At 51.1% G+C, this 24,596-nt stretch overlaps 2 protein-coding genes across 2 annotated transcripts in view; one reads left to right on the top strand and one right to left on the bottom strand.

Annotated features, from left to right (window-relative positions):
- Positions 1-24,596, top strand: part of LOC307091149 (pyruvate carboxylase, mitochondrial-like) — a 244,143-nt gene that overhangs the window by 137,253 nt on the left and 82,294 nt on the right. The gene's annotated exons all lie outside the window — the stretch shown is intronic.
- LOC307090791 (leucine-rich repeat and fibronectin type-III domain-containing protein 2) lies at positions 6,619-23,407 on the bottom strand (the record flags this gene model as incomplete). The annotated part of the gene is made up of 6 exons (XM_079757559.1): positions 6,619-7,999; positions 17,698-18,486; positions 18,755-18,916; positions 20,274-20,444; positions 22,354-22,516; positions 22,786-23,407. 6 exons carry the CDS (start codon positions 23,405-23,407, stop codon positions 6,619-6,621), a joined length of 3,288 nt encoding a protein of 1,095 aa, XP_079613685.1.

The raw sequence follows: 24,596 nt of genomic DNA, 5'->3' as shown, positions 1-24,596 counted from the left end.
TGTGTGCACACACACGCAGGCAGGCAGGCAGGCAGGCAGGCGAGACACACATACACACACACAGGCTAGACACACACACACACACACACACACACACACAGGCGTCACATACACACACACTCACAGGTGAGACACACAAACACACAGACACAGGCGAGACACACACACGACCTTACACACACCACACCCGCACACACACACATATACATACACACACACACACACACACACACACACACACACATACATCGAAACACATGGAAAGAGCGAAATGCTCTAGGACAGGTTTCAGACTAAAGGATTGAGGAGGAAGTCTTGGCCATGCCAGTGAAAGCGGGTTTTGTCGCTTTAGCTCCTGTACGACGCAGAGACAGCCGCGGGTCAGGGCAGTGGGGTCGCGGCGAGAGGGAGGCGACGCCAGGAGCGGTTGTGTGTTTAAGTGCTTCTGCTTCCCCCTTCGACCGCTCCATTTGTCCTCCTTCTGCAGTACACCATGTTCTCCTATCCTTCTCCCCCCTCTCTCCTCCCCATCCCCTCCCTGCCAGTAACAGCACCACCCAGGAACAGTTTTCCTCTTCCTTTTTTTTAATCTGTTCAAATCTGAGTGTCTGTGTGTGATAATGCATTACGATGTACTTTATCTATCCAATGGGGAATGCGTCCTCTGCATTCAACCCGTCCCGTGCTTGGAGCAGTGGGCAGCTTGCCAAAGTGCGGCGCCCGGGAAGGGACTCCAGGTGAGGTGCTTTGCCTTGCTCACGGGCAGGCCAGGGCCGTTGCCGTGCACGTTTTGTGGTGTGGGAGGAGAACGGGGTACGTGCAAACTCCGCACAGGATCCCACCGGGTTGTGAACCCCAGACCGCCCTCCCATGAGGCAGCCGTGTCCACCACTGTGTCATTGGGCCAGTAGTGGCTGGGAGGGGTTTGTGTGTGTGTGTGTGTGTGTGTGTGTGTGTGTGGAGGGGAGCAGAGCTCTGGATGTCAGAACACATCGGGCTGAGGGAGTGAGGGCCCGCTGGAAGACTATCAATATTAAACACTGTGAAACGAGCACAGGGCGAGAGGGACTGTGTGTACACGTGTATGCGTCTGTCTGTGCATGGGAATCAGTATGTGTGTATCAGTGCTCAAGTGTCTGATAGTGTGTGTGTGTGTGTGTGTCTGTGTTTTAGCAGTATGGAGAGAGGATGGCACCGATTTTCCTATTCAGGAGACGACTCAATGGTACGCGAGTATACAGCCTCCAATATCAATATAAAACAGGGGCCCATGGAGAGGGATAGAGAGCCCGGCGATGGGACACGTAACGTCTTGAAAGGAGGGCAGAGGGAGAGGACATGCTGAAGCACGGGGCGGGCTGGGAATGAAGGACGAACACCTCGGAGTCTGGCAGGAAATAACAATAAACCGGACGGAATGAGAGAATAAATTGACGGCGGAGTGGTGGCAAACACGGAGGATGAAGGGGTGATGGCGGAGGGGGGGGGTGGCAGTCGAGCGAAGTGACAGGGGAGATGGGGTGAGCCGGACTGGAAAGGGCCCCAGAGAAGACGGAGACGGCATGAATAGAATACGTATTGATGGGCTGACTCCCAATGAGGCTGGGTCTCCCATTAGTTTCGGTATTCGGTGGCGTGGTTTTCTGTGAGTCTTGTGCTCGCTCTGTCTCTCTGTCTCTCTCTGCCACTCTGTCGCGCTCTCTCTCTGGCTATGTCTCACTCTCGCTATCGCCTGTTCTCTCTCTCTCGCTCGTTCTCTCTCTCTCCCTCCCTCGCTCTCACTCTCTCCCTCGCCCTCTCTCGCTCATTCTCTCACTCGCCCTCTCTCTCTCTCTCCCCCTCTCTCCCCCTCTGTGTGCTTAACTCAACTCTGAGCTCTGGCATCACTCCCTCTTTAAACCAGAGTACACTTAGAGTGGCCTAATCTACCGGCAGCCCGCTCACACTGCGGTTCAGACCCAGAGCTGCTATGCGGCTGCACTATATTACCCCGTTTAGGAGCAGTCAATGCTCATCGTTTCCCAACCGCTAGCACCGCAACACCCAGGGTACGGGTACCACGGAACACTTTTGCCCAGCCCGGACCCCAGCTTATGCTGCTGTCCTGGCAGGCACCTCGCCACGGCACATTCGTCACCCAGACATTTTGGCGTGTCAGCTCCAGGAACGGTCCCTCCAACGAGATGGTGGCACGCACCAAGGGGGGGCTCTCTCATACGCAGGATGTACACGCACACACGCAAGCACGCACTCACAGTCGTAGTGTTGCCAGATGAGGTGGGCGTTTTAGTATGTGCGCGGGTGTGTGTGCCTGTGTTGACTCATATTGACTCATACAAGAGGTGAGTTGTGTTTGTCTGGTGTGCGTTTACACATTGCTGAGCATTATTCTAATTAGTCAAATTGGGGCAGAGTTTGGCCTGAAGCCGCCAACACAGCACATTATGCTAGCACACACCCACCAGACAAACGTGTGAACACGCGCACACACACACACACACATATACACACACACACACACATACACACATGCGTACGGACTCATATACACACAAAAAGACACACAACCACACCCAGCTTCAGCTCTTCCACCTCCTCTGCCGTGTTGGTGCGAACATGTCTGTACATTACATGTAAAATTACCATTCACCACTGGTTCATGATTCAGCACGCCTTACGAGGATGCCTGCAGGTAGATTGACACCGACCACAATAAACCCTGTCAGGTATCCTGCCCCGTGGCCCTGGGTCTGGGAACGGCCCTCCCACGCTGGGGGTAACAACGGGGCCCAGAAGGAGAACAGCATGTCTTTCGCCCTCAAATCTTTCATCTTTAATTTGCTCTGACGCTTCAGACACACTCCAGCTTTCACATTGAGATTTGTGGAGTCACCATGAGGATATTCGTATATGCTGTCCGTGTGTGTGTGTGTGTGTGTGTGTGTGTGTGTGTGTGTGTGGGGCGCTTGGCCTTATTTCACCTGTGTGTTTATATGTATGTGTGTGTGGTCTAAAGCGTTTTTATGCTGGTCTGGGAGATAAGGTGTGACACAGCACATTATGCTAGAATACACACGCACACTCACAACACACACGCACACACACACACAGAGGAGAATCCACAGAAATGACACACATTGTACCAAATATAATCACAATGGCATTCTGTCGCTGTCTGCCTCTCCTTTTTTTCTTCCTCCTTTCATCAGCGCCCACTTTCTCTCCCTCTCCCATATTTTGGGGGATTTATATATAAGTCACGATTCTCTCCTACCCCCTTCGCCCTCCCATCTTGTGCGATTAGTCGTGTTTGCCTGCCTCTCTTAGCAAGATTAGCTCAGGGGAATGAGTCCATGGACCTCCTAAGGGTAGTTCCGGCGTGGCTCTGGGTCTCCATGGGGGTCCCTATCTCTTCGGTTGGTTGAGACCGCAAACACAGGAGCTGCACTCGCACGTAAAGAAACACACACACACTTGTACTCAAGCGAGAACAAATTCAAGCCAACACAGAATCACACAGTCATGGTTGGACTCTGACGTCTACTTTAGGGCTCCAGTGATCCCTTTAAGCCGGTGCGATCATCACGGTAATGTCATCAGGTAATGCTAATCTCACCAATTACACTCTAATTAACTACGCAAACCCAGCCAGGAATTGTGACTTGATAATCACTTTCGCTCTCTGTTCCTCTTTCACTTGCGCATCGTCGAGTACTTGGGCACATGCATATATTGACTCCATGCATATTTAACGCTTTCAGGGGAATAAAGTCAACCTAGTATCTCTGCTTACTTATACCATTCAAGGCAGCACAGAGGTTTCAGGATAGGTCCAACCCACTCTGTTCAACTTTTGACCAGGAGCTGAATCACAAACTGTACTTTTTTCTTTTGTACAGTAGTTCCAACAACCAGGCCAAAACCATTATTTATCTTGCTAAGGGCTTTGACTGTCTCTTGTGCTATTAGCATAATGAAGTGCAGATTTAAACGGGTAATTGAGTTCAAATGTGTACATATCCAGGCGGCAACTAGCATATACACAGGAATTAAGAAGTCCTAAAGCCTTCAGGCAAGAGAAGCCCCTCACGATGAGCCATAATTACATAAGACATACAGAATGCCATTGTGGGAGGAAGCGGTCTTGCTCTTTTCGCTTCTCCAGCACATGCTCTCTCTCTCTCTCTCTCTCTTTCTCTCTCTCTCTCTCTGTGTGTCCCTCTGTGACCGAAGCCTGCTCTCATCTCTTAATAAACGGACTCACAAGGTCGTGTTTCTCCAAACACATGTATCTGGAACAGTCATAAATGAATGCAGCAGTTTCGTCCGTCCGGGATGCGATGGCTTCGTGCGGGAGCTTCGTACCTTTCATGTTTAAGGACGTTGATCGCTTGGGTTAAACGATCACCTGTGAAATATTAATTGCGTTGGGCCCCAACAATTTTATGTAAGGCTATGCACATACTATGTATAAACCGTGCACTTTGATCTGTGAGAAGCCCAGAAGCCCTTTGGAATGTCTCCGACTCATGGAGAGGGTATGTTTGGAATACCTAAGGCGTCATATAGCCGAAGGGGATTGCTAGCTGAGTCTGAGGAGAACCTTGCGTTGTCTAAAGCTCCGACCTTACAGGCAGGTGTGTGTGTACAAAGAGATCTACAAGCCTACCCTGTGGACTGTAGCCCCTGTTAGGCTTATCTATCCATCATACATCTAGGTTCAACCTCCCACTTGTGATATCATCAAGGTACAAGGTATGGCCGATTTTGAAATGGCTTTTAATGGATAATCAAACTCCCCTCACCTGGGTGTAGGGGCCCTTCAACTTTAACGGAAAAATATACTGTATTCTGGTATTTTTTGTTCTTTTTATTTATATATAATCAATATTTTCTCTTCTAATCATGGAAGATTGCATTTTTTTCCCCACATTTTTATTGGATTCTAACATTCCTCCATAAACCGGAAAAGAACAACAGAAAAACACATAGCCAGACATGTAACGTCGATTTTTTTTTCCAGTTTGTTTTTGCTTATATTCGTATATATAACTATGAATACTTTTGTGTGCTCTTTGCTCATGTGTCCCCTTAGCGAAGTCTCTCCAAGTCACCGTGAGAGCTCTTTCACCCCACGCTCACCATTAGGTCCTTCAAGTGTTGTCGCTCAGCGTCTCCAGAGTGTGGATGAACGAGTGAAGTCACATGGCACAATGGAATTTGTGATGTCACAAAAATGGTTGTGGTCAGAATCCGCCTCCTTGCGTCGTCTGCCGCTGTTTTTCTGAATACTTGGTGAACCGAAACGCAGGACCAGAACTGATATACATCATTTTTTTTGTATTCCCTGGCAGTGAACAGTTCTTCTCCTTGCATGAATCCCTTTGATGGCTCGCCATACATCCATCAGCAACTCACTGGTTGGCCGTTTTTGTCATGATCAAGATTCACGATACTCATTTCATCCAAAAAACAGGAAGTAAAATTCCACTCCGACCCGGTGATCATAACCCCAATGGATTTGTTGCATACACGCGTTCACGTACACACACACAAACACATTATTTTGTTCCGTTGATTGTTCAATCCATGGCCGGCTCACCTTGTCCAATCAGAAACAGGGCGGAGTCTTATGCTGTATAATCCATATCGATTCCTCGGTAATCCAAATCTCTGGTCCCCCTTTAATGATGTCTCAGTGCAACCGGGCTGTCTTAACTTCCTGTCCACCATCGATGGTCCTCCATGAACTTGTACTCTTTTTTACCTTCCTCATGGAAAACAACAAAATCCAAAAACACCCCCACAGCAGCGCCCAACCTCCGCCATGCTGCTGGTCAGTGGAAAGGAGATTCTGACGACCGCGGTGGTTGACAGAAAAAAAAAAGAGAAACTGACAAAAATGATGTGGTCCAGAGGAGCTCATGTTTGTTGACAGGAAGTGGGCTTTCTCCAACTGTTGTTATTTGCCCTGTTGTTTTGATCCGCTGTAAACCCTTCTTGTTGTCTGGCTTGGACTCCAGAGAGCAGACAGTAGCTGGCCAGTGTCTCGTTCTTTTAATGTACGCTTTACTCAGATCCAAGCTGATGCTATCCCTTTCTCTCACCCACACACACACACACACGCACCACACTCTCTCTCCGTCTGACCGCTCTCTTTTGTGTTGCTGCCAAATTGATATTGTCCACCCCTTGAATATTTTTTTTTTATTTGATGTATTCTCCCTTACCAACACCCTGTTTGTTTTTGTTTTCGTGCCAAGGTGCCTTTTAACTTCTGAAAGTCATTTTGCGACTGTCTTGTAGCCGTAGCAGTTAACCCCTCTTAGGTGTCATGTCTTTCCGTCTATTTATTTAGTATTTCAAGCCATTGCCTGGGGCCGAATAAAAGGACTCTCTCAATGGCACCTCATCCTCCATTTTCTCGTTTGTTTTATCCTGACGACCAAGGCTAACCAATCCGATCTCCCACTATCTTTAGCACTGACCTCAAGACCCCCTCTCTGTCCCTCTCTCTCCCCACACTGCCCCTTGAAACCCCCTGCACTGCCCTATATCACTCATGCCTCTGGCTGCGAACTCTGTTGGGCCTTTCACATCTTCTCCATCGTGTCCTCCTTACACCACACTTTCCTCCAGCTCCTCCCCTCCTCCCCTCCCTCGCTCCCTCTTGGCCCCTCCCCTGCCGGCTGCTGATTGGTCAGCTCTGGCCGCGTTGGAGTTTGAGTTGGTCGTGTTGTAGGCGTGGATGTAGCCCCGTTGGAGCTGGTCGTGCGCGCCCACAAACTGATCCCCGACGCCCCCGTCGCCACCGCCCTCGTCGCTGGCGTTGGACGAGGCGGTGCTGGTGGTGGAGGCGCAGTGCACCAGCATGCCGTGCAGCGACTGGCTCCGCCGCGTCCAGATGACGCTCAGCCGCTTGGCGTAGCGCACGGCGCCGTAGCGCTTGGCGGCGGCGGCGGCGGCGTCGGCGGTGGCCAGCGCCACGGAGGAGCCCATGTCCAGGGAGTGGCGCCGGCGGCTCAGCCTGGCGGCGGCCGCGCCGTAGTCAGCGGCGGTGGGGCTGGGCGGGGAGGTGGGGCTCTGGTAGGCCCGCGAGGAATTCCAGCGGTCGGCGGCGCCGCGCTGCGGGTGCGCCAGCTTCCACTCGGCCAGGCCGGCGTCCCGCAGCGGCACGGTGAGGGAGAAGCTGGCCCGGTTGGTGAGCTGGCGCTCAAGCCGCGGGCTGGGCCGGTCCCGGGACTGGCGGGACTGGCGGGGCAGGGTGGTGGGCGGCGAGGGGGCGTAGTAGAGCGGCGTGCGCTCCATCTCGGGCGTGTACGGCGGCACACGCTCCAGCTTCCGCTGCCGCACCACCAGCGCCAGCTTGTCGCTCGAGCCGGTCGTCGTGGAGACCCCGCCGCCGCCGGTGGACATGAACTGGTCAAAGTTCACCTTGGCCTTGGGCCGCGGCTTGGGGGGCATCTTGGGGGGCAGCGGGCCGGCGGCCTCGGCGCTCTCCTTGTCCTTCTCCATCTGCTTGTCCCCGCAGCTGGCCGGCAGCCCGTTGGGCAACACCACCATCATCACGTCCCCGGAGCCGTTGGCCTGGTAGAACCCGCCGCCGCCCACGCCCCCGCAGTTCCCGCCCTTGTCCCCGAGGCCGCCGCCCGACTGGCAGCACATCCCGGCGCCCGCCTCGCTGTTGCCGTCGTGGCACAGCAGGTGGTCGCCGTGGTTGCACACCCGGTGGCGCACCATCAGCGCCACGGTGAACACCAGCAGCGTCACCACGACGATGCCGCCCACCAGGATGGTCAGCGTGCCGCCCAGGAAGTGCGCCTGCAGCGAGCGGCACGCCGGGTACACGTCCTGCGTGGCGAAGGAGGCGCAGCCCAGCACCTTGGTGGCGGCCAGCGACGTCACGCTGTCGTCGAAGATGGCCAGCACGCACAGGTTGTAGTCCACGCCCGACACCAGGTTCTTCAGCAGGAAGCGGTCCGCCGACGACGGCAGGATCCTGAGCGGGGGGCAGGGGGGATAGGAAGAGAGAGGCAAACGTCGGTCAATACGGTCGAGTCTGCACTGCTGACATTGTACTCTGCAGGAGAGCGAGAGACATAGGGGAGAGAGGCAAAGGGTGAGAGAGAGCGAGACTGTCTGCTGGAGAGGCCAACCGCATGAAACCCGAAGCCTGTCTCGGACAGACAGGAGGGGTCAGGTGATGGAGGAGGGCCTGGCTAAGGGAGCAGCGCATCGAGGGAGCCAGAGTCAGTTCTGCAGTGGAGACGGGCTTAATAAAGCAGGGGAGAGAAGTGGCCATGCTACATGGCCATCAGGATTCCCTTAAGTCTAATTTGGTCGGAGCCCACCCTTGAGGATCCGACCTCTACTTCGACAGACCAAGGCCAGACACCAAAGAGTTCCGCTACATAAAGAGAGCGTCTCGATTTGGAGACGCTGATATTTGTTCGTTTTTTTCTGTCTTCCTTCTGAAGAATTGCGTGTGCGTGTGCGTGTGCGTGTGTGTGTGTGTGTGTGGTCTGTGAGCACCGGTGATATATAATGACTGGTGAGTTGTGAGAAGCTTCCTGTTTATTTATTTTTTAAGGCGGACCGAGCAGCAGCTAATGAGAGTGTGAGAATGGAGAACAGGTGGAGAAGGAGACGAAAAATAACGAACGAGAGGGTTGGAGAGCGGGGAGGGAGATGTCGGAAGGTGGTGTTGTTAGTCGTGTGTGTGTGTGTGTGTGTGTGTATGTGTGTGTGTGTCTGATGATGGGGCCATGCCACAGTCAAGTAGTGTCCCTACATCTATATTGTATAATAGATGCACTGTGTGTATGTGTGTGTGTGTGTGTTTACCTGACTGCTTGAAAAAGGCGTGCATGTGTGTCATGCATGAGTGGGCGGTTGTTTGTGTGTTGCTAGTTAGTCCAGGCTGCCCATGTGTGTGTTTGACTTGTTTTGCTGGCCTGCCATCACACACTCTACTCCCCTGTTTGATTTTCTTTCTTTGTTTTTTAGCAACTTTTAAGCTATTTTCTGCATGTGTATTATTCATTATTATTCACGTCTCAATCTCTTCCTTCTTTCGACACACGGGGCTAATTTGTGATGGTAGACTTTCCTCTATCTCTTTATCCACCTCCAACCTCTCTCTCTCTCTCTCTCTCTCTCTCTCTCTCTCTCTCTCTCTCTCTCTCTCTCTCTCTCTCTCTCTCACTATTTGCCTTCCTCTCTCAAACTCACCGCTGTTAAATTTGAGCCCATTTTCCCACACAGTCCTGACTGGGTTCAATAGTTGTGTCGAAGTATGGAGGTTTGGGTACAAATGCAGTGGGGTTTTTTTCGGAGTAGTGTTATGCTGATGAGAGGAGGCGGAGAGATAGAGAGGGAGAGAGTAGGGGAGACAAAATACAATCTACTCTGACTTGCTATAATTTATGCGTAGGAGCTATTGGCAAGTATGTGTGTGGATATAAGCGCAGTGTATTTTGAGCCAGAGGAAGATGAAGAGGGACAGGAGGAGGGAGAGTGCAACTATTGAGAGGAGAGGAAGAGAAGGGGGAGAGCGAGAGGGAGACACAGAGGGGGAGTGAGGGATGGAGAACGAGGGAGAGACGGAGGGAGGCTGAAAGGAAGGGACGTATGAGAGAGAAGAGCAAGAGAGTAAGTGCATTGCAAAGTGGGGATTTGAACATATGGCGGGCGGTCACAGTGACTAATGGAGGGTCTATTGGCGGTGAAGACACAGGACTCCGCCGTCCCATCTGATACCAATGACCTTTCGCTCTGCACAAACAAACACCCTCCACGCCTGGACCCAATCTGTTCAGCAGGAAGTCCTCCTACACCTGATCTCCACCGGGGGGGAAAACCAAGGCAGCCTTCAGAATAAAAGTGCCTTTTAGCATCGCTCCTCTCTACAAGCCGTGTGGGGGCTGGTTTTCAACCAGGACTCAAACCCCTCTCCCCACCATCTCCACCCTCACACCCTCTCTCTCTATGAAATATGAAATATGCAGAAGAAGGCATCAAAGCAGTTTCTGCTGCCGGGGCTGTTTCTGAATAAAAAGCTCTTCTGGTCGTGTTTAAGCCGTTAAGAAAGGCCTTCAGGAATATTCCATGGCGGCAGTGGCCCGTTGCGGGCGCCGCACGCCTCCATGTTTAATTGAAAGCTCCGTTGTCGTGGGCTGTCGCCACGGGCGGGCTTGGCGGTTGCCGGCGATGGTGGGCCGCCGCGGCTGTGTTGGACGTCTCAGAGGTTATTTGTAAAACGTGTCCGAGTTCTGATCCCCCCCCTCGTTATCTCCTCTCTTTCCACTCCCCATGGTGCCATCTCTCCTCCATCGCTCCCCTTACCATTTCACCACTTCCCATCTATCCTCTTCCATAGGCCCCCCTGCATCTTCAGTGCAAATCAGACTTTGCACTGTCCGACTCCATTTCTGCTAACTCATCTGTTAGCATCGCTAATCCAGCCAGCTCTGCTGAGGCTATTGAAACCACTGTGGTCTGATCCAGAAGCACTTCTTTGTTATTGTGTGTGTGTGTGTGTGTGTGAGACCTGTGGTTTTGTTCTATCCCTCCTGCTCCTCTCTCCTGGTGCCTTCTTTGTTCTGGGTTCTCTGCGCTCTTGTCCCGGATCCACTGCGGCCATCTGGTCTGTGTTCACCGCTGTTATCAATTTCCTCTCTCTCTCTCTGACTCCATCCGTTGCTCTCTCTCCCTTGCCGCTGTTAGTCTGTTGTTTGATGCTAAATTTATGGTTCACTCATTGTGATTTCTCCTGGACTCACGTCTTGCCAGTATCTCACCCCTTTGCATCTCCCTTTAGATAGATGTGTAGAAAGATGGATAAAGACACTGTTTATCTATCCTGCCCTTGCATGTTGCTACTTTCCCACCTCTCTCCATCTCGATCCATCCTTTTTTCGGTGTCTCCGTCTCTAGCTCTCTACAGCTCTATCTCGTCTCTCCCTTTCTTGCCACGGTGGCCGGCATGTTTTAGCAACCCATCCTTCACCTCCTCCCCGGCTGTGCCCCTCTCCCCCGCCCCCCGGTATCCATTAGCCACAGCTGTAACAGTACACTATGATCTAGAAGCCAAGGTCACCCTGCTCTCCTCCCTCCTCACTTCGCCACACGTCCCCCCCCTCCACATCTCCCCCTCCCTCCCACCATTCCCCGTGTTCTCCCCTCTTATCCACTCTCTGATCTTTCTCTCTGCTCCTCGCTTAATTTCTCCTCCTCTCCCCCCCTCCTTCCATCACTTCTTTGCCCTCCTCTACTCCTCTCCACTTTGTTCTCCACGCTCTCCTCTGTTTACCTTATTCTTCTTGCTTCCATCCCTTCTTCCCTTCCTCCTTCTCTCCCCTCCCATCCCCGGCCGTACCTCTTTCCTCCTGGTCTGCTCCATCTCTCCCCTCCCCTCGCCTCCCGTCCCCTCCCCTCCTATCCTCTCCTCTACCCCCTCCCTCCGGTGCGGTCTACCTCAATCTTTAGCCCTCCATCTTCCCCCCCTGCTTCACTCGGGTTCTCTTCATCTCCCTAGCTGCCTGTTATATATGTTATGTTTGAGTATTCGCACTCCTCTCTCTCAATTCCTCCCTCCCTTCCTCCCTCTCCACTCAACCTGACCATGAATCATCACTCGTCTGTTTTTGTGCATCTCTGGTGATGACAGAAATAGCCCGACTCTCTGAAATATACATAGCGTAAACCAGTCGCCGTTGATGCTAAACGCATACATCCTTCCATGCAGGAATGCCACCCCCGCGCATGTGCCTTTAGAGTTCCCGTCGCGCGGGAGGGGAGGAAAAAAAAGAAAGGAAACATCAGCACTTGCAAGGTGTAAACAAAACCGTCTGCGTTGGCAGACACGTTTCCCTAAAAAACTTTTTTCGACTGCCATTGTTTTCCCTTTTCATCGTCGTTACGTTTGTGTCTCGGAGGTAAACTGCCTCCATGAATAGTAAGTGGACTGCAGTGTGTGACTTAATTGTATGCATGGGATCGCGGTGACGTGTGTGTGTGTGTGTGTGTGTGTGTGTGTGTGTGGAAAAGAATCTCATATCTCTTGGGCTCTATGAAGACTCTGATCTCCCCCACCTCTGCAATTTATGTGTGCGTGTGCATGTCAGCGGGTTTGTTTATGTCTGTGTGTGTAGACAATCTCTCTCCCTGCAGTTCATATAATGATGCAGTGGTGCTACAGCATATAATGCATCCACACTTGTGCACCCACACACATGAACATATGCGCGCATACACACACACAGACAGAGACAGACACACACACACACACACACATACACACACCTGTGACCACTAGTGCAAACGCAGGGCTAACACAGAAGAGAAGGCTGTCACTTTTGCAGGCCTGAGAGAGAGATGTTTTGAGGAGTTGTGGGCATCAGTCTCCTGCCTTCTCTCTTTCTTCCTCCCACTCCTTTATCTGTCTCTCGCTATCTCTCTCGCTCTCTGCTCACACACCATTTCAAACAGGGTGTGTGTGGTGTTGAGGAGTAGGCCTGTGTGTGTGTGTGTGTGTGTGTGTGTGTGTGTGTGTGTTGTTGTGTCTCTGGTCAGCGAGATGGAAGCTGACATCCATTGACAAGCTAGTTTAAAGACTTCGTCCCTGGAGTGTACTTTCCACCACCATCACCTTACACACATACACACAAACACACTTCCCCGCCTCTATTAGATATTTGCAGCCTACATGGCAATTTATATTCATCCCGTCTTCCTTCAGTTATTCCTTCCTACCTTCATCCCATCACCCCCCTCCCTATCTTCCCTCCCTTCCTAACTTGCTTTTCTTCACACAAACAGTTTAAAAAATAGATATTCCAAAGCAAAAGATACAAAGCCCAATAAGTGGACACTTCCACAGCATGTTTACAGTACCGTGAGAAAAATCATTTCCCAGCCACAATAGACAACCACCCTACCGCCACAGCCTACCTATACGATTAGAGCAAGTGAGCGCCCAAATTGCACCGTTTGAACGGCAGATAAAAAGGTCATGTCTTACAAAGGCCTGTAATGTTCTCTCCAGCCCTAAAAGGCTGAAGGTTCCACACTTCACACGTGTTGATGCTTGGTTTCTGGGTTCAGATTGAAACCGTAACGACCTGTTGTAAAATGTAAAAAATGTATAAGGGCTTTGTGAGGCTTGGAGTCGGATGAGGAGGAGGGGGGGAGGACAGTTGTTTGTAGGCCACTAGATCGTTCGAGCAGGACTTGAAATGTAGACATCTACAAGCTGCTCCTTGGTGGTGTGTGTGTGTGTGTGTGTGTGTGTGTGTGTGTGTGTGTCTGTGTCCCTTGTTGATGATGACTTTCCCTGACAGTTCCTCCATCTCTCTCCGTTCCTCCATTTCCCTCTCCAGCTCTCTCCATCCCGCTGCTCTCCGACGCTCCGTCTGCGACTTGGTTCTGTCTCTCTACCCTGCCCCTGCTGTCTCTCTGCCATCTCAATTTCCTTTCTGAACACCTCTCAGTCTCTGTCACTCACTCACTCACACGTGGGCACACGCACCCATGCATCCACACGCACCGTCCCACACACACGCACCCGCAACCTCACACACACGCACACACACGCAAACTCAAGCACACAGTCTCTCACCAAACCCCACAGACCCATTAATTACATTCTCCAGGCTTGATGGGACTTTTCCCCGCTTCTGTCAGAGCCGGCATTCAGCAGCGGGCAATAAGTACAAAAGATGAACCGAAATGTGAAATGTGGAAAAACACAATATATATCATGCTTCTTTTCATTCTCAATCCTGTTGTTCCCACCCCCCGGCTAATTTATCTATCTGTCTCAGAGATGCTTGCCCTTTCGACTTCTGCTTTCTCTTCTGTTTTGTCTCTCGCTTTCCACTGTGTTCCCCTTCCTTTTCTCTACCCCTCTCTCTCCCTCTCTCTTGGTGTCTCTCCCACTCCCTCACCACACTGCGTGTCTCTCTTCTGTCCTGTAAACATATCAGAACTTGTCTGAGATTGTGCTGCACACATCTTGACAGCTCCGAAACAGTGCTCTTGAAAATAAAATACAATTCTCTTTCTCTGGCTCTACAGCTCTCCTTGTAGCTTGTCCTGTCTCCCCCCCCCCCCCCCCCCCCAAGTCTGAAGTAACTATGAGTCCATCTTCCCTCTTTTCCATCTCTTCTATCGCTCCTTTGAGACTCCTATCGGCCTCTTTTTGAGTTCTCTCACTCTTTCTTTCCTTTTGGTCTCTTGCCCCCCCTGCTTTCATACTCATGTGCTCTCTCTCTCTCTCTCTCTCTCTCTCTCTCTCTCTCTCTCTCTCTCTCTCTCTCTCTCTCTCTCTCTCTCTCTCTCCTGCACACCGACCTGTTGTCCTCTGAGCCTTGTTTTCTGGTGTACATGCCTCTAAGCTACCGGGGAAGTCATTTTTTTTCCCGCTCTATTGAGACCGTTTTGTTCTTCTTACCCAGAATCCCCTGCACTCTGTACTTGGATTCATTCTCAGAGGGGAGCTGATGGGGAAGGTGGTTTAACAATCAAACCCTTTCTTTATTGAGACCCCCCCTCGCAACCCACAACTGCCGCACGCTCACACACACACACACACACACACACACACACACACACACACACACACACACACACACACACACACACACACACATTTTACTCTCATGACAGTGGTTATCCTGGATCTTGTTCTGACTTTATTAAACTCGCCCTTTCTCCTTCCAGCCACCATTCTCTCCTCCCTCCCTATGTTTCACCCAACCCTCACTTTCTTTGTCTCCCATGACAAATATCCCTATTTAATTCTTGCTGTCTGTTTCTCTGTTTGTCTCTGTCTCTCTGTCGTGCACTCACTCTCTCTCTTATCTCGTGTTTCACAGTTCCGCTCACAAGCTTCCTTCTGCACTTGTTTCCTCTCTCCTCATATCCCTCTCCTAGCGTCTCCGTCTCCTTCCTGGTCCTCTTCTCCTCCCTCCTACTGTGCTGCCGCCTGCTGTCAATGTGTGAACACTCTGACAGGATGGTGTGCTCTCTCTCTTCCCCTCACCCGTCCATTCCTTCCTTCCCCCCTTTTCCGTCTCCCCCTTCGCTCCCAAAATCCTCCCTCCTACACGCACCCCGCCCCTCTCTTCACCCCCCCAGCCTACAGCTTTACCTCCTTTCAGAGAACGTAAAGAGAAATATACTGCAAAACCTCTCTCATTGCTCATTGTTAGCTCACTGTGAAGATCACTTAATCCTCGCACAGACTCACACGCACACGCACAAGCACACACAAGCACACACACGCACTTGCACGCTCACTCTTCACAAATATGTGCATCTGTCCCGGCACGTTCTAGTGGATTAAAATGGGCCTGGCTCTGTACTGCGGCTCCTGTGTGTGGAATCTGTAGGGGGGGGGGGGGGGGGGGCTGAGATGAAGTTTTTTCTCATCTCCATCATCCCTCCTATCCTTCCATCCCCCCCCCCCCACCCTCCCTCACTCCCTCGCCACTAAAATACCCCACTCAGCTCACACTCAGGTCCTCTTCCTCGCCTGCCTTCCTCTTTCTGCAGTTAATTCCACCCCCCCCCCAAAGTGATCTTGCGTATTTCTAATTCCTATAACCAACTCTCTCAATATTCAATAGTCAATATTCTGATCAGTGATCAACCCTACAATGAAAATTACATTGAGTGTCATTGTCTCAGTATCAGTCTCAGTGGTTTTGCTTCTTAACTGTCTACTATTTGCCATCAAGACCTTTTTATTTGCTAATAAAACTAGTACTCCTAAAAGTGATTCATGAGACGCTGTCATCCTAAGCAACGTAATTTTCATAAAACGATTTCATTTGTCATTGGGGAGCAGGTAGTGGTTGAAACGCCCGGACCGCTTTGCTACTATGCTTCCGGTGCCTCGCCTGTTCCCATGGTGACGTGACACACCCGTCCCGCACACATTAAGGAGACATCATTGTAGGGCTTCTAGTTTACCCGGGGCTGAGTGTGGGTGATAGCGTTACAGCCCTTAGAATTGGCTGAAGGGGCCAATCCGTGCATATTGTTACCAGGGGGTTTAAGCCGAGGAGAGCTTTGTCCTCTTGTTGCGCGTTCTGCTTCCTGTCCTTCTCGCCTACTCTCTCTACTCTCTCCCTCCTCCACTCTGTCCGTCCCCTGTCGCTTGTCTGTCACTTGCTTCTTGAATCAAGTCCTCGTTTTTCCCTCATTCACGTCGCTCTCTCTCTCTCTCGCTCCATTCCCTCCATTGCGTGCCATTGTGCTCAGCTTGCCCAGATTACTTTTGCGATGATGGCTATGACTAGGGCTATTTAAATACACTCTCTTTACAAAACCGCTGACACATTCTTTCTCGGCTTTGACAATTGCCACGGCAAACTTATCTCTAATTCAGTGTTAACCCAATTTCTTTCCTTCTTCTTCTACACGTCGTTTAAAAAAAAATCCATTAGGATAACTAAGTCGACGCCGACCTTGAGCAAAGCTTAACTTCCCCGGCCTCTGCTCTCTTTGTAAACCTTGAATCGGGGGGCGTGACTCGGCCTTTCAATGCCTTACGAGATAGCTTGACCTCGTGTCTACGCCGCTTAGGCGACGCATCATGTCAGCTCCGTAAAGGGTTGCCATGGATACGACCAATACAGTTCATTAAGGTGCAGAGAACAGCTCCTCTCTCTCCCTCTGCACCGCTCTGTCACTCTGTCAATCCCTCCCTCTCTATGTTAATCCGTCTATACCTCTCTCTATCCAATCAGTCTTTGTCGACTCCATCTCTCCATCAATCTATCTATTTCTCTCTCTCTCCTATTGATCTGTGATCTATCAATCCCTCTTCTTTAGAGGATGAGATCTAGCCTTTCAAATATCTACAGTTCTATCGTTACAGTTCTATATTTATCCATCATCCGTCTCGTTATCTATCACTCTCGCTCCCCCTGTCCTCAATCATTTACCTCATCAGATGGCTGAACTCAAAGCACATCTCCACTACTAAGCACACAAAGAACCTCTTGTTCACTCTCTCCCCACACTCACACACACCCCGTCCCCTCTGCCGCGCCCACCCGCCTGTGTGCGTCTCCGTGTGAGGCAAATGGTAGTTCCAGGATGGCCCTTACTCCATGACCAATGAATAATTGAGGCAATTTACACAGAAAGCCAACCTCCCCTTCCTCCTCCTCCTCCTGCTCTGATCAACCAGACAGATGCGCTGTCTGAGCCACAAACGCCAGTCACATGGGAGTCTGAGATCCCCAAGGGTGAGTCAGCCATGTTTGTTATTTTTAAGGTTAGATGTGAGCAGTGTACCTCTGATATCCCATAATATCCCAGAGAAACGCGTTCAAACGGCGCTGCCTTTGTGCGCCCTCCCAACCTGTTAATTGATTCCTGGGACGCCAAGTCACAGTGGGTAGGCATAGCATGATAAGAGGATTGAACCATGGTTATCACTGCATGCTCGTGCAAGTCGAAGAGCGTGCCGTTGTGTGTGTTGTTGTCATGGGATGACGGAATCCACAAATGGATTCCCAAAGGGCACACCGTGACCAACCCCGTACACTCTGACTGTGAGGTACCGTCGCGGAGACATTTCTATCGCTTCCCTGTGATATGCGTGACAACGGGGGACACCTTGAGTGAAAAAGTGGAAAATCAGGAGATAAAGTGAGCCAGCCGGAGTGAAGCGCTCTCACTGACCTGTAGATGAGCGTCTCGTCCACGGTGCAGTTGTACTGGATCTGGTACATCCACACCACGTAGGTGCCCGCCGCACGCCCCAGGTCCCAGCGCACCTGCGCCGAGGTGGAGGTGACGGCCTGCACGCCAACCCTCCTCCCCTCCTCGTCGTCCTCCCCCTGCTCCTGCCCCTGCTCCTCCTCCTCTAAGCTCCCGGTCTGCTCCCGGTCGGCGCCGTCTCCTTCGCTGCCGTCCCCCGCAGTCCGCCCTCCGTCGACGCCCTCGTCCTCGCCGGGCCTCCCCCCGGCCCCGTTGTTGGCGTTAATCCCACCGCCGTTCTTCCCCGTGCTGATGTCCGACGAGCCCGGGTCGGCGCGTATAATCCCACCGGTGGCGTTCCCGTTGCTCCGGGCGCCACCGCCTGTGCCGCCCCCGGGGTGTACTCCGCCGGCCCCGCCCCCGGCTCCTCCCCCTCCCCCTCCTCCTCTGTGCGGCAGCGGGATGATCTTCAGGTCCACGGCGGCGGTCGCCTCGCCCGCCGCGTTGATGGCGATGCAGGTGTAGGTGCCGTCGTCGCGGGCGACCGTCACCAGGACGTCCAAGGTGCCGTTGCTGAAGGAGCTGGTGCGCGAGGAGTTGGCCACGATGCGGTCGTCGGGGGACACCCAGTGCACCACGGGCTCGGGGTCCCCGATGGAGCGGCACTTGAGGGTGGCCCGCTGGCCCTCCAGCACCCACAGCTTGTGGGTGTGGCGCGTGATGAGGGGCGGCTCGCAGGTGAACTCCTCCTCCGGGATGGACCAGAAGTACCTGGAAGGGTGAGAGAGAGAGGGGAGAAGGAGAGAGGTGATGATGCGGAGAATGAGAGAGTGTCACTTATTAGGAGACATAATCACTTGTTTGGTCTCTGGCCGACGACGCTCACACAAAATGTCTTAATCTCACATATGGGCGGAAAAACAACAGCTGCTAAGCGGTACCTCTGATCTTGTATATAACCTGTTAATTAACCTCAGGAACTGTCAGTTTTGAAAAGAGCAGCAGAGAGCAATCTGCCTCTCTTCGCACAACACCTTACCTTCCAGCAAGGTGAGGCGGCGTCGCGCACGTCTCCATGTCATCGCCGCGGGTCAGTCGCCGTAACCATAGCAACTCACAGTTGCAGTGCAGTGGGTTCCCGCCGAAATTCAGACTGATCACGTTGTTGTAAGGGGTGGGGCTTATCGCACCCGTCTGGGACCTAGGGCGACAGTGGACAATGTTGTAATTGTCACGGGGACACATGATGTAGCATGAGTTGAACCTACAAAATGTTTTCAATCCCAAGCTCAGTTTAAGTTATCCAAACGGTGAACCACATTTCATATGCCATTTTTCCTTCTTGTCTTTGCCCCTTTCGTCAAAGTATGCTTCTAAATTGGCATTTTTTCCATCGGTCTCCCGCTGAAGATAACAAACGCAGGGTTGGTAAAGATAGGAACAGTTGGCCTTGCAATCAGACAAAGTTTGGCAGCAATTTGCTCCGCAACAGCTTGCTGTCTAGAATGAAATAAACAAATGATTGTCCAAATTCTCTCAAAGCAATCTGTTTAAAAAAACAAAACAACCTGTACATAACAATAGCACTATTATGCACATCACGCATTGGGGGTGAAATTAGCAAAATAAAATACTGTTCAGTGTTTGTACAATTTTAATGTGTCTCTCTCTCTCTGTTTTTGGCAATTTGCAGACTTATGGGGGTCGCAGAGTTGGAGAAAAGCTGTTGAAAATATTCCCATTGCACCAATTAAATACCTTTTTTCTTTTTCATTAGCCCTGTTGGCCTGATTGAATTCAACACATCATTTATTGTTACATTTTTAAAGAAATTTCAGTCAGCCTTGTTTGAAAGCGATAAAGAAAAACAAAGACAAGATACAAACCCATTAACACTTGTAATGTAGCCTAAGCAAAGTAATCACAGAGATGTATTACTGTTAACAAAGCTAAAGTAAAAGTGGTTGCACCAACTGCTTCTGCCTGAACAGTTTTTTGGTTTTCTGGTTAAGTCTGTATAAACCCTTAAAACAGCACACCTCCAAGAAAGCATCAAATAGTGTGGGACTAAAACAGGCAGGGCTGGGTAAAAACAGAAAGAAACCCAACCACAAACGATAAAGATGAAGAAACCGTCGGCGGGCCCTAAATTGTGTACTTCAATGGCTACTGTGAGCTGCAGAAATTGCACAGTTGGGTCATTTCAAGTCTTTGTGAAGCGCTCCAAAAGCACATTCTGCACGAGGAAATTGATAGGATGTAAGCCGTGCCAGACGTAGGCCTTTGAAGGCCAAGCTATTGCCTGTACATACAACCCCCCCAGCTTGGCATTTGTGGTTTGTGCCACACATGAAGAAAGGTGAAGTGAAGACGGGCCAACTTAGGGAAACATTAAATAAAAGATCCTGGGATCTTTGGAAACACTAAGATATAAACATGATGGCTGGACAAGACAGAAAAAACATTCCTGACCACATGCCTCCTCTATATAGCTTATCAAAATCAGGGAATTTGTGAAGTGTACTTTCCGTTTACCCATAATGCAAGTGGAGTCCTACCTGGCAAATAGGGGGTCGGGGGGCATGGTCCGTAGCCGGTTGGAAGTCATGTCCAGCCGGGCCAGCTTGTACAGTTCCCCGAAGACGCCCTCGGCGATGTGGTCTATGAGGTTGTGGTCCAGGTTGAGCGTGTGGAGGCTGGCCATGTTCTGAATGGACTCCCACGGCACCCTGTGAGCCCGGGAGGGCAGAGGGAGAGGCCAAACACTCCACGTATTAGTGTATGCAAACAGCAACACTCCTCGCCAAGTGACTCATGGACTCAAAACCAGAATAATTGTGTTTAAGTGATTTGTTTATAATCACGACGCCAGTGTAGCATGTAGTAAACATCAGGTGAACAGTTTGTTTTAATCCCTTTCAACAAAAACATTTCATGACTCAATGGTTGATTCAAATCTAATTTAAAGTGCGTAAATATGAAGCATTAAAGACACGACTAATGTATATATATATATTTGTTTACATCGCTTGGCATTAATTGGACTGCGATATACAAGTAGCAAAAGGCTGATTTCCCGCCGTGACACTTCTCATAACTGCCGTGCCTGTCACTGTCCCAGAGGACCTCGTTGTCACGCCAAGATCCATCAATCCACCACTCAGAGCGGGCCTGCTCAGCATTCAGCCTGCCTTTCCCTGAGCCGCGAACAGGACGGCACCAGAGCTAATTAATGGTGACAGGGAGCGACGGCCGACAACCGTGGCAGATGCTCATTTTACTCCATCTTTTGTCTTTTAGCCTCCGTCGCGTGGCCCATCTGCGTCTCTCTGCCACGGTCACTTAGCATTCTGCAATCAAACTGTTCACGCTGTACTAATGGGAGTTAACCCACGTTTTGATACCAGGAGTGGTTAACATTTAGTTGTTGTAGTTAATCTAAAGGAAATGTTTAATATTAGTAGACATGTGAATTTCAGATTGCGTATCTAGTAGTCATCCAGATTATCTACTGATGCTTTGTATGGTATCATTCAGCAAATCATCACACACTAAAGACTGACTAGAGTGGAACTTCTAATGAATGTATTGTCATGAATCAATAGTTAACATAATTACAATGTTTCAACCATACTCATGAGGCGAAATGTAAATCTGTTAAAAAATGCGAGAGCATGTCAGGACGAAAAGAAAAAAGAAAAAATGAATCTTTGGCGATTATTTTTCCTGACTGTATTCACCAATCCATAGGTCGGTAGCACTCAATTAACTAATTGTGTGTCAATTTTGTGTGAGGAAATTGCATTCATACTTGGCCACTGCTGCTGAGATTATCAATAGTGTTGGGTTTGGTAATTCGTTCCCACTGTGGCAGAATCTCAATGAGTTGTTTTTCTCCAGCAGCTCGTACTCTGTGTAGGAAAACGGGAACCCCCTGCCTCCCCCTTTCCCTACCTATTCATCACTAACACCCCTGTTTGCTCATGCTGTGATAGGGGTTGGAGAACAGCCCCCTATTGTGGAGACAAATGAGAATATCTCCATCAATAATCTACGGTTATAAAGCCTGTTTACGAATCCTTCCTTGGTAGCATGCGGAAGCGAAGACGATGCGAGACACCAAACGATTGCCTTCGTCCTCGTAAAATAGTGAACGTTTCTCATGTTGTTCGCAGAAGGAAATGAGGGCAATGGCATTTAGGGAGAGAAGCCACTCATGGCAAACCAGTGGTCGCTGGGACCCTGTTGTGATCCGTTTATCGATCCAGAATGGCAGCGCTTCGTCGGGTTCATTGCCTCGCGTTCACGCTTCCATGGTGGGCTTATATTTGACAGTTGACTTAATCAAATGATTGTATTTTAATTGGTTTCTATGTACACTTCGGTATTCTCTCCCCGCTGTGCTTTAATAAATACTTTTAGTCTAGCCGTTTTGCTCTGCTGCGGTTGTAACTCACTGCAAAAATGTATTATTATTTAATCACCTCCACACAAACAATTCCGGCTGTGTCCTGCTGCTGACTTTCAGAGCTGAGCTTTGTTTGAAATGTAAAGTACAGGAAAGTGAAGAGGTAGTGCGCTAAAGAATAGCGTGCAGTTCTTGTCGCGGCTTGAAATAGACTGGTGAAACACGCTTACCGTCTGAGGTTGTTGTAGGACATGTCCAGGTCCTCCAGCGTGAGCAGGAAGTCATCAAAGGCCTCCGTGGAGACCTTCACCAGTTGGTTGTTATTGATGATCAGGTGCTGCAGATTGACCAATCCCGCGAGGTCCCGCGGCCCGACTGTCGTCAGGCGGTTTCCTAGACACCCAAAGAGAAAAACAGGCAGGCACTGATTTCCACTTGCTGGCGGACGACACAGAGATCCCAGTTTCCCCACTCTGATTCATGTAGTATTCAGCTGCTCTCTCGTTGCCATGTCAGCCCCTTTTGCTCCCGCATCAATATTAATGAAATGTGTGCGGAATGCAATTTGGTTAAATGAATGTCCCAGAGTCTAACAAGCGCAGTGCGTCCCCACGGGTCGGTTCTCCAGACGACCCCGCCACGCCGCCGTCGCCACTACTCACCGTCCAGATGCAGCGAGCGCAGGCTCTCCAGGTCGGCGAAGGCCATGGGGCGGATGGTGTGGATGGTGTTGCGCGACAGCGTCAGGTCCACCAGGCCCGACATGTTGCCGAAGTCGACGCCGCCCACCTCGGTGATGAAGTTGTCGGCCAGCCGCAGCTCCACCGTGCGGCGGTCCACGTGCGGCGGCACGAACAGCAGCCCCTTGTCGGCGCACAGCGTGCTCAGGGACTCGGACAGGTTGCGGCAGACGCAGTGGATGGGGCACACGGACACCATGCCCCACGTCTCCCCCGCCCCCACCAAGGAGGGCAGCAGGCAGCATGTGACCAGGGTCAGCCAGTGGAAGGTGGGCAGCGGGGCGCAGGCCAGGAGCGCTTGTTTCGTCGCGCTGTTGTGGCAGCCACAGTGTAGGAGGTTTGATGATGCCGAGGAGGGGTAGGCGGGCGGCGAAGGGGAGGGCGAGAGGGAGAAGGCGACGCTCGGGCGAGGAGGTGTCGTCGGCGACGTGGACGGGGCGAGGGGTGAGGGGTGGGCGGAGAGGGCCGCCTGCCTCTCGGAGTGGAGGTGTTCGTGGGATGGGTGGTGTTGTCGACTGGGGTTGAGGGGTAGGGGGACAGGCATGGTAATGTGCCTGGCTATCCACAGACCTAGAGAGGGAGAGAGACGCAGAGGAAGTGTGACAAAGAACCCAATGCTAGACCGTCTCCGATGAGTAAAACAGTGAAACAGAAGACGTGGTGGTGCACTGATATCATCTATTAGTACCATGCAGACTTGAGATTCTGTGTGTTTTTGTGTGCGCGTGTGTTTGTCTGTGTCTGTCTGTGTGTGTGTGTGTGTGTTAAGCACCATCCGTGGACGACCTCTACAAAATGAAGGCAACGCGGGACGGGAGAGTAATTCCACCTCGTGTAGGCTCTCCCTCTCCTGCTCATCTTTCATGGGCAAAACTAAAGCCTGCACTACTGTACACTGCTAAAGATCCCCCCTCCTACCTTATGCCTCTCTGCACACACAACAGTCAGCTTATTGCCTAGCAACAAAATCGGTGGGATTCAGTTGCTAGACAGAACACAGCCAGCACTCACGGCAACGATCACCTTGCACCTGTTTAAACAGTAGCAGGCAAAGCGCCTTTTATGGTCGAGATTCAACCCAGCAGCAGCACCTTCTACCTGCAGCGCACTGAGCCAACACACATTTAACCGTACCCAGAGGTGAGAACCGCCCCTCTGACCTTCTAGCGCTTCTAATGGCTTATCCCCCATAGCGAGGACCACGGCGTCGGTATCGAAGACATGTGGAAACACAGGGGTGATACGCTCGGGCCAAGGCTTTTGTTTTTGTAGAGGTGCCAGACCTGGCAGTCCCCCCCTCTCTGTTGTCAGTACATGGAAAATAAACTAACTAGGCACCCGCAGCACGTTACACACACAAATAGTGGTTGTTTGTCGTGGCAGACAAGCGGGCTGAATTCGCATCTGGGCAGATGGTCATGGGCGTGCACGTGAGTCACCGTCGTGACGTGAGGAACTGATTGACATGCATAACAGTTGGCATGGCAACAGTGACCTAGAAACGGGGGGGGGGGGAGTATAGTGTTGTAAAAAGCCCACAAAGTGGAATTCATTGGCGAAACTAGTCCCGCTGAGGATTGGGTGTGGTTGTGGGTTGAGGAAGGGATGGGGAGGTGAGGAGGGCCAGATGAATTGTGTTGAGTCAGAGACAGATGGGAGGAACATAACGATGGCTCCGAGTGAAACAGAAAGTAGGTTTCACGGATTTCAAAACACTTAATCACGTTATGAAT

Source organism: Pollachius pollachius (genome assembly GCF_949987615.1).
Source record: "Pollachius pollachius genome assembly, chromosome: 20".
NCBI lineage: Eukaryota > Metazoa > Chordata > Actinopteri > Gadiformes > Gadidae > Pollachius > Pollachius pollachius.
The sequence above is the reverse complement of the archived record's forward strand: the minus strand, read 5'-3'. Positions and strand labels throughout refer to the sequence as shown.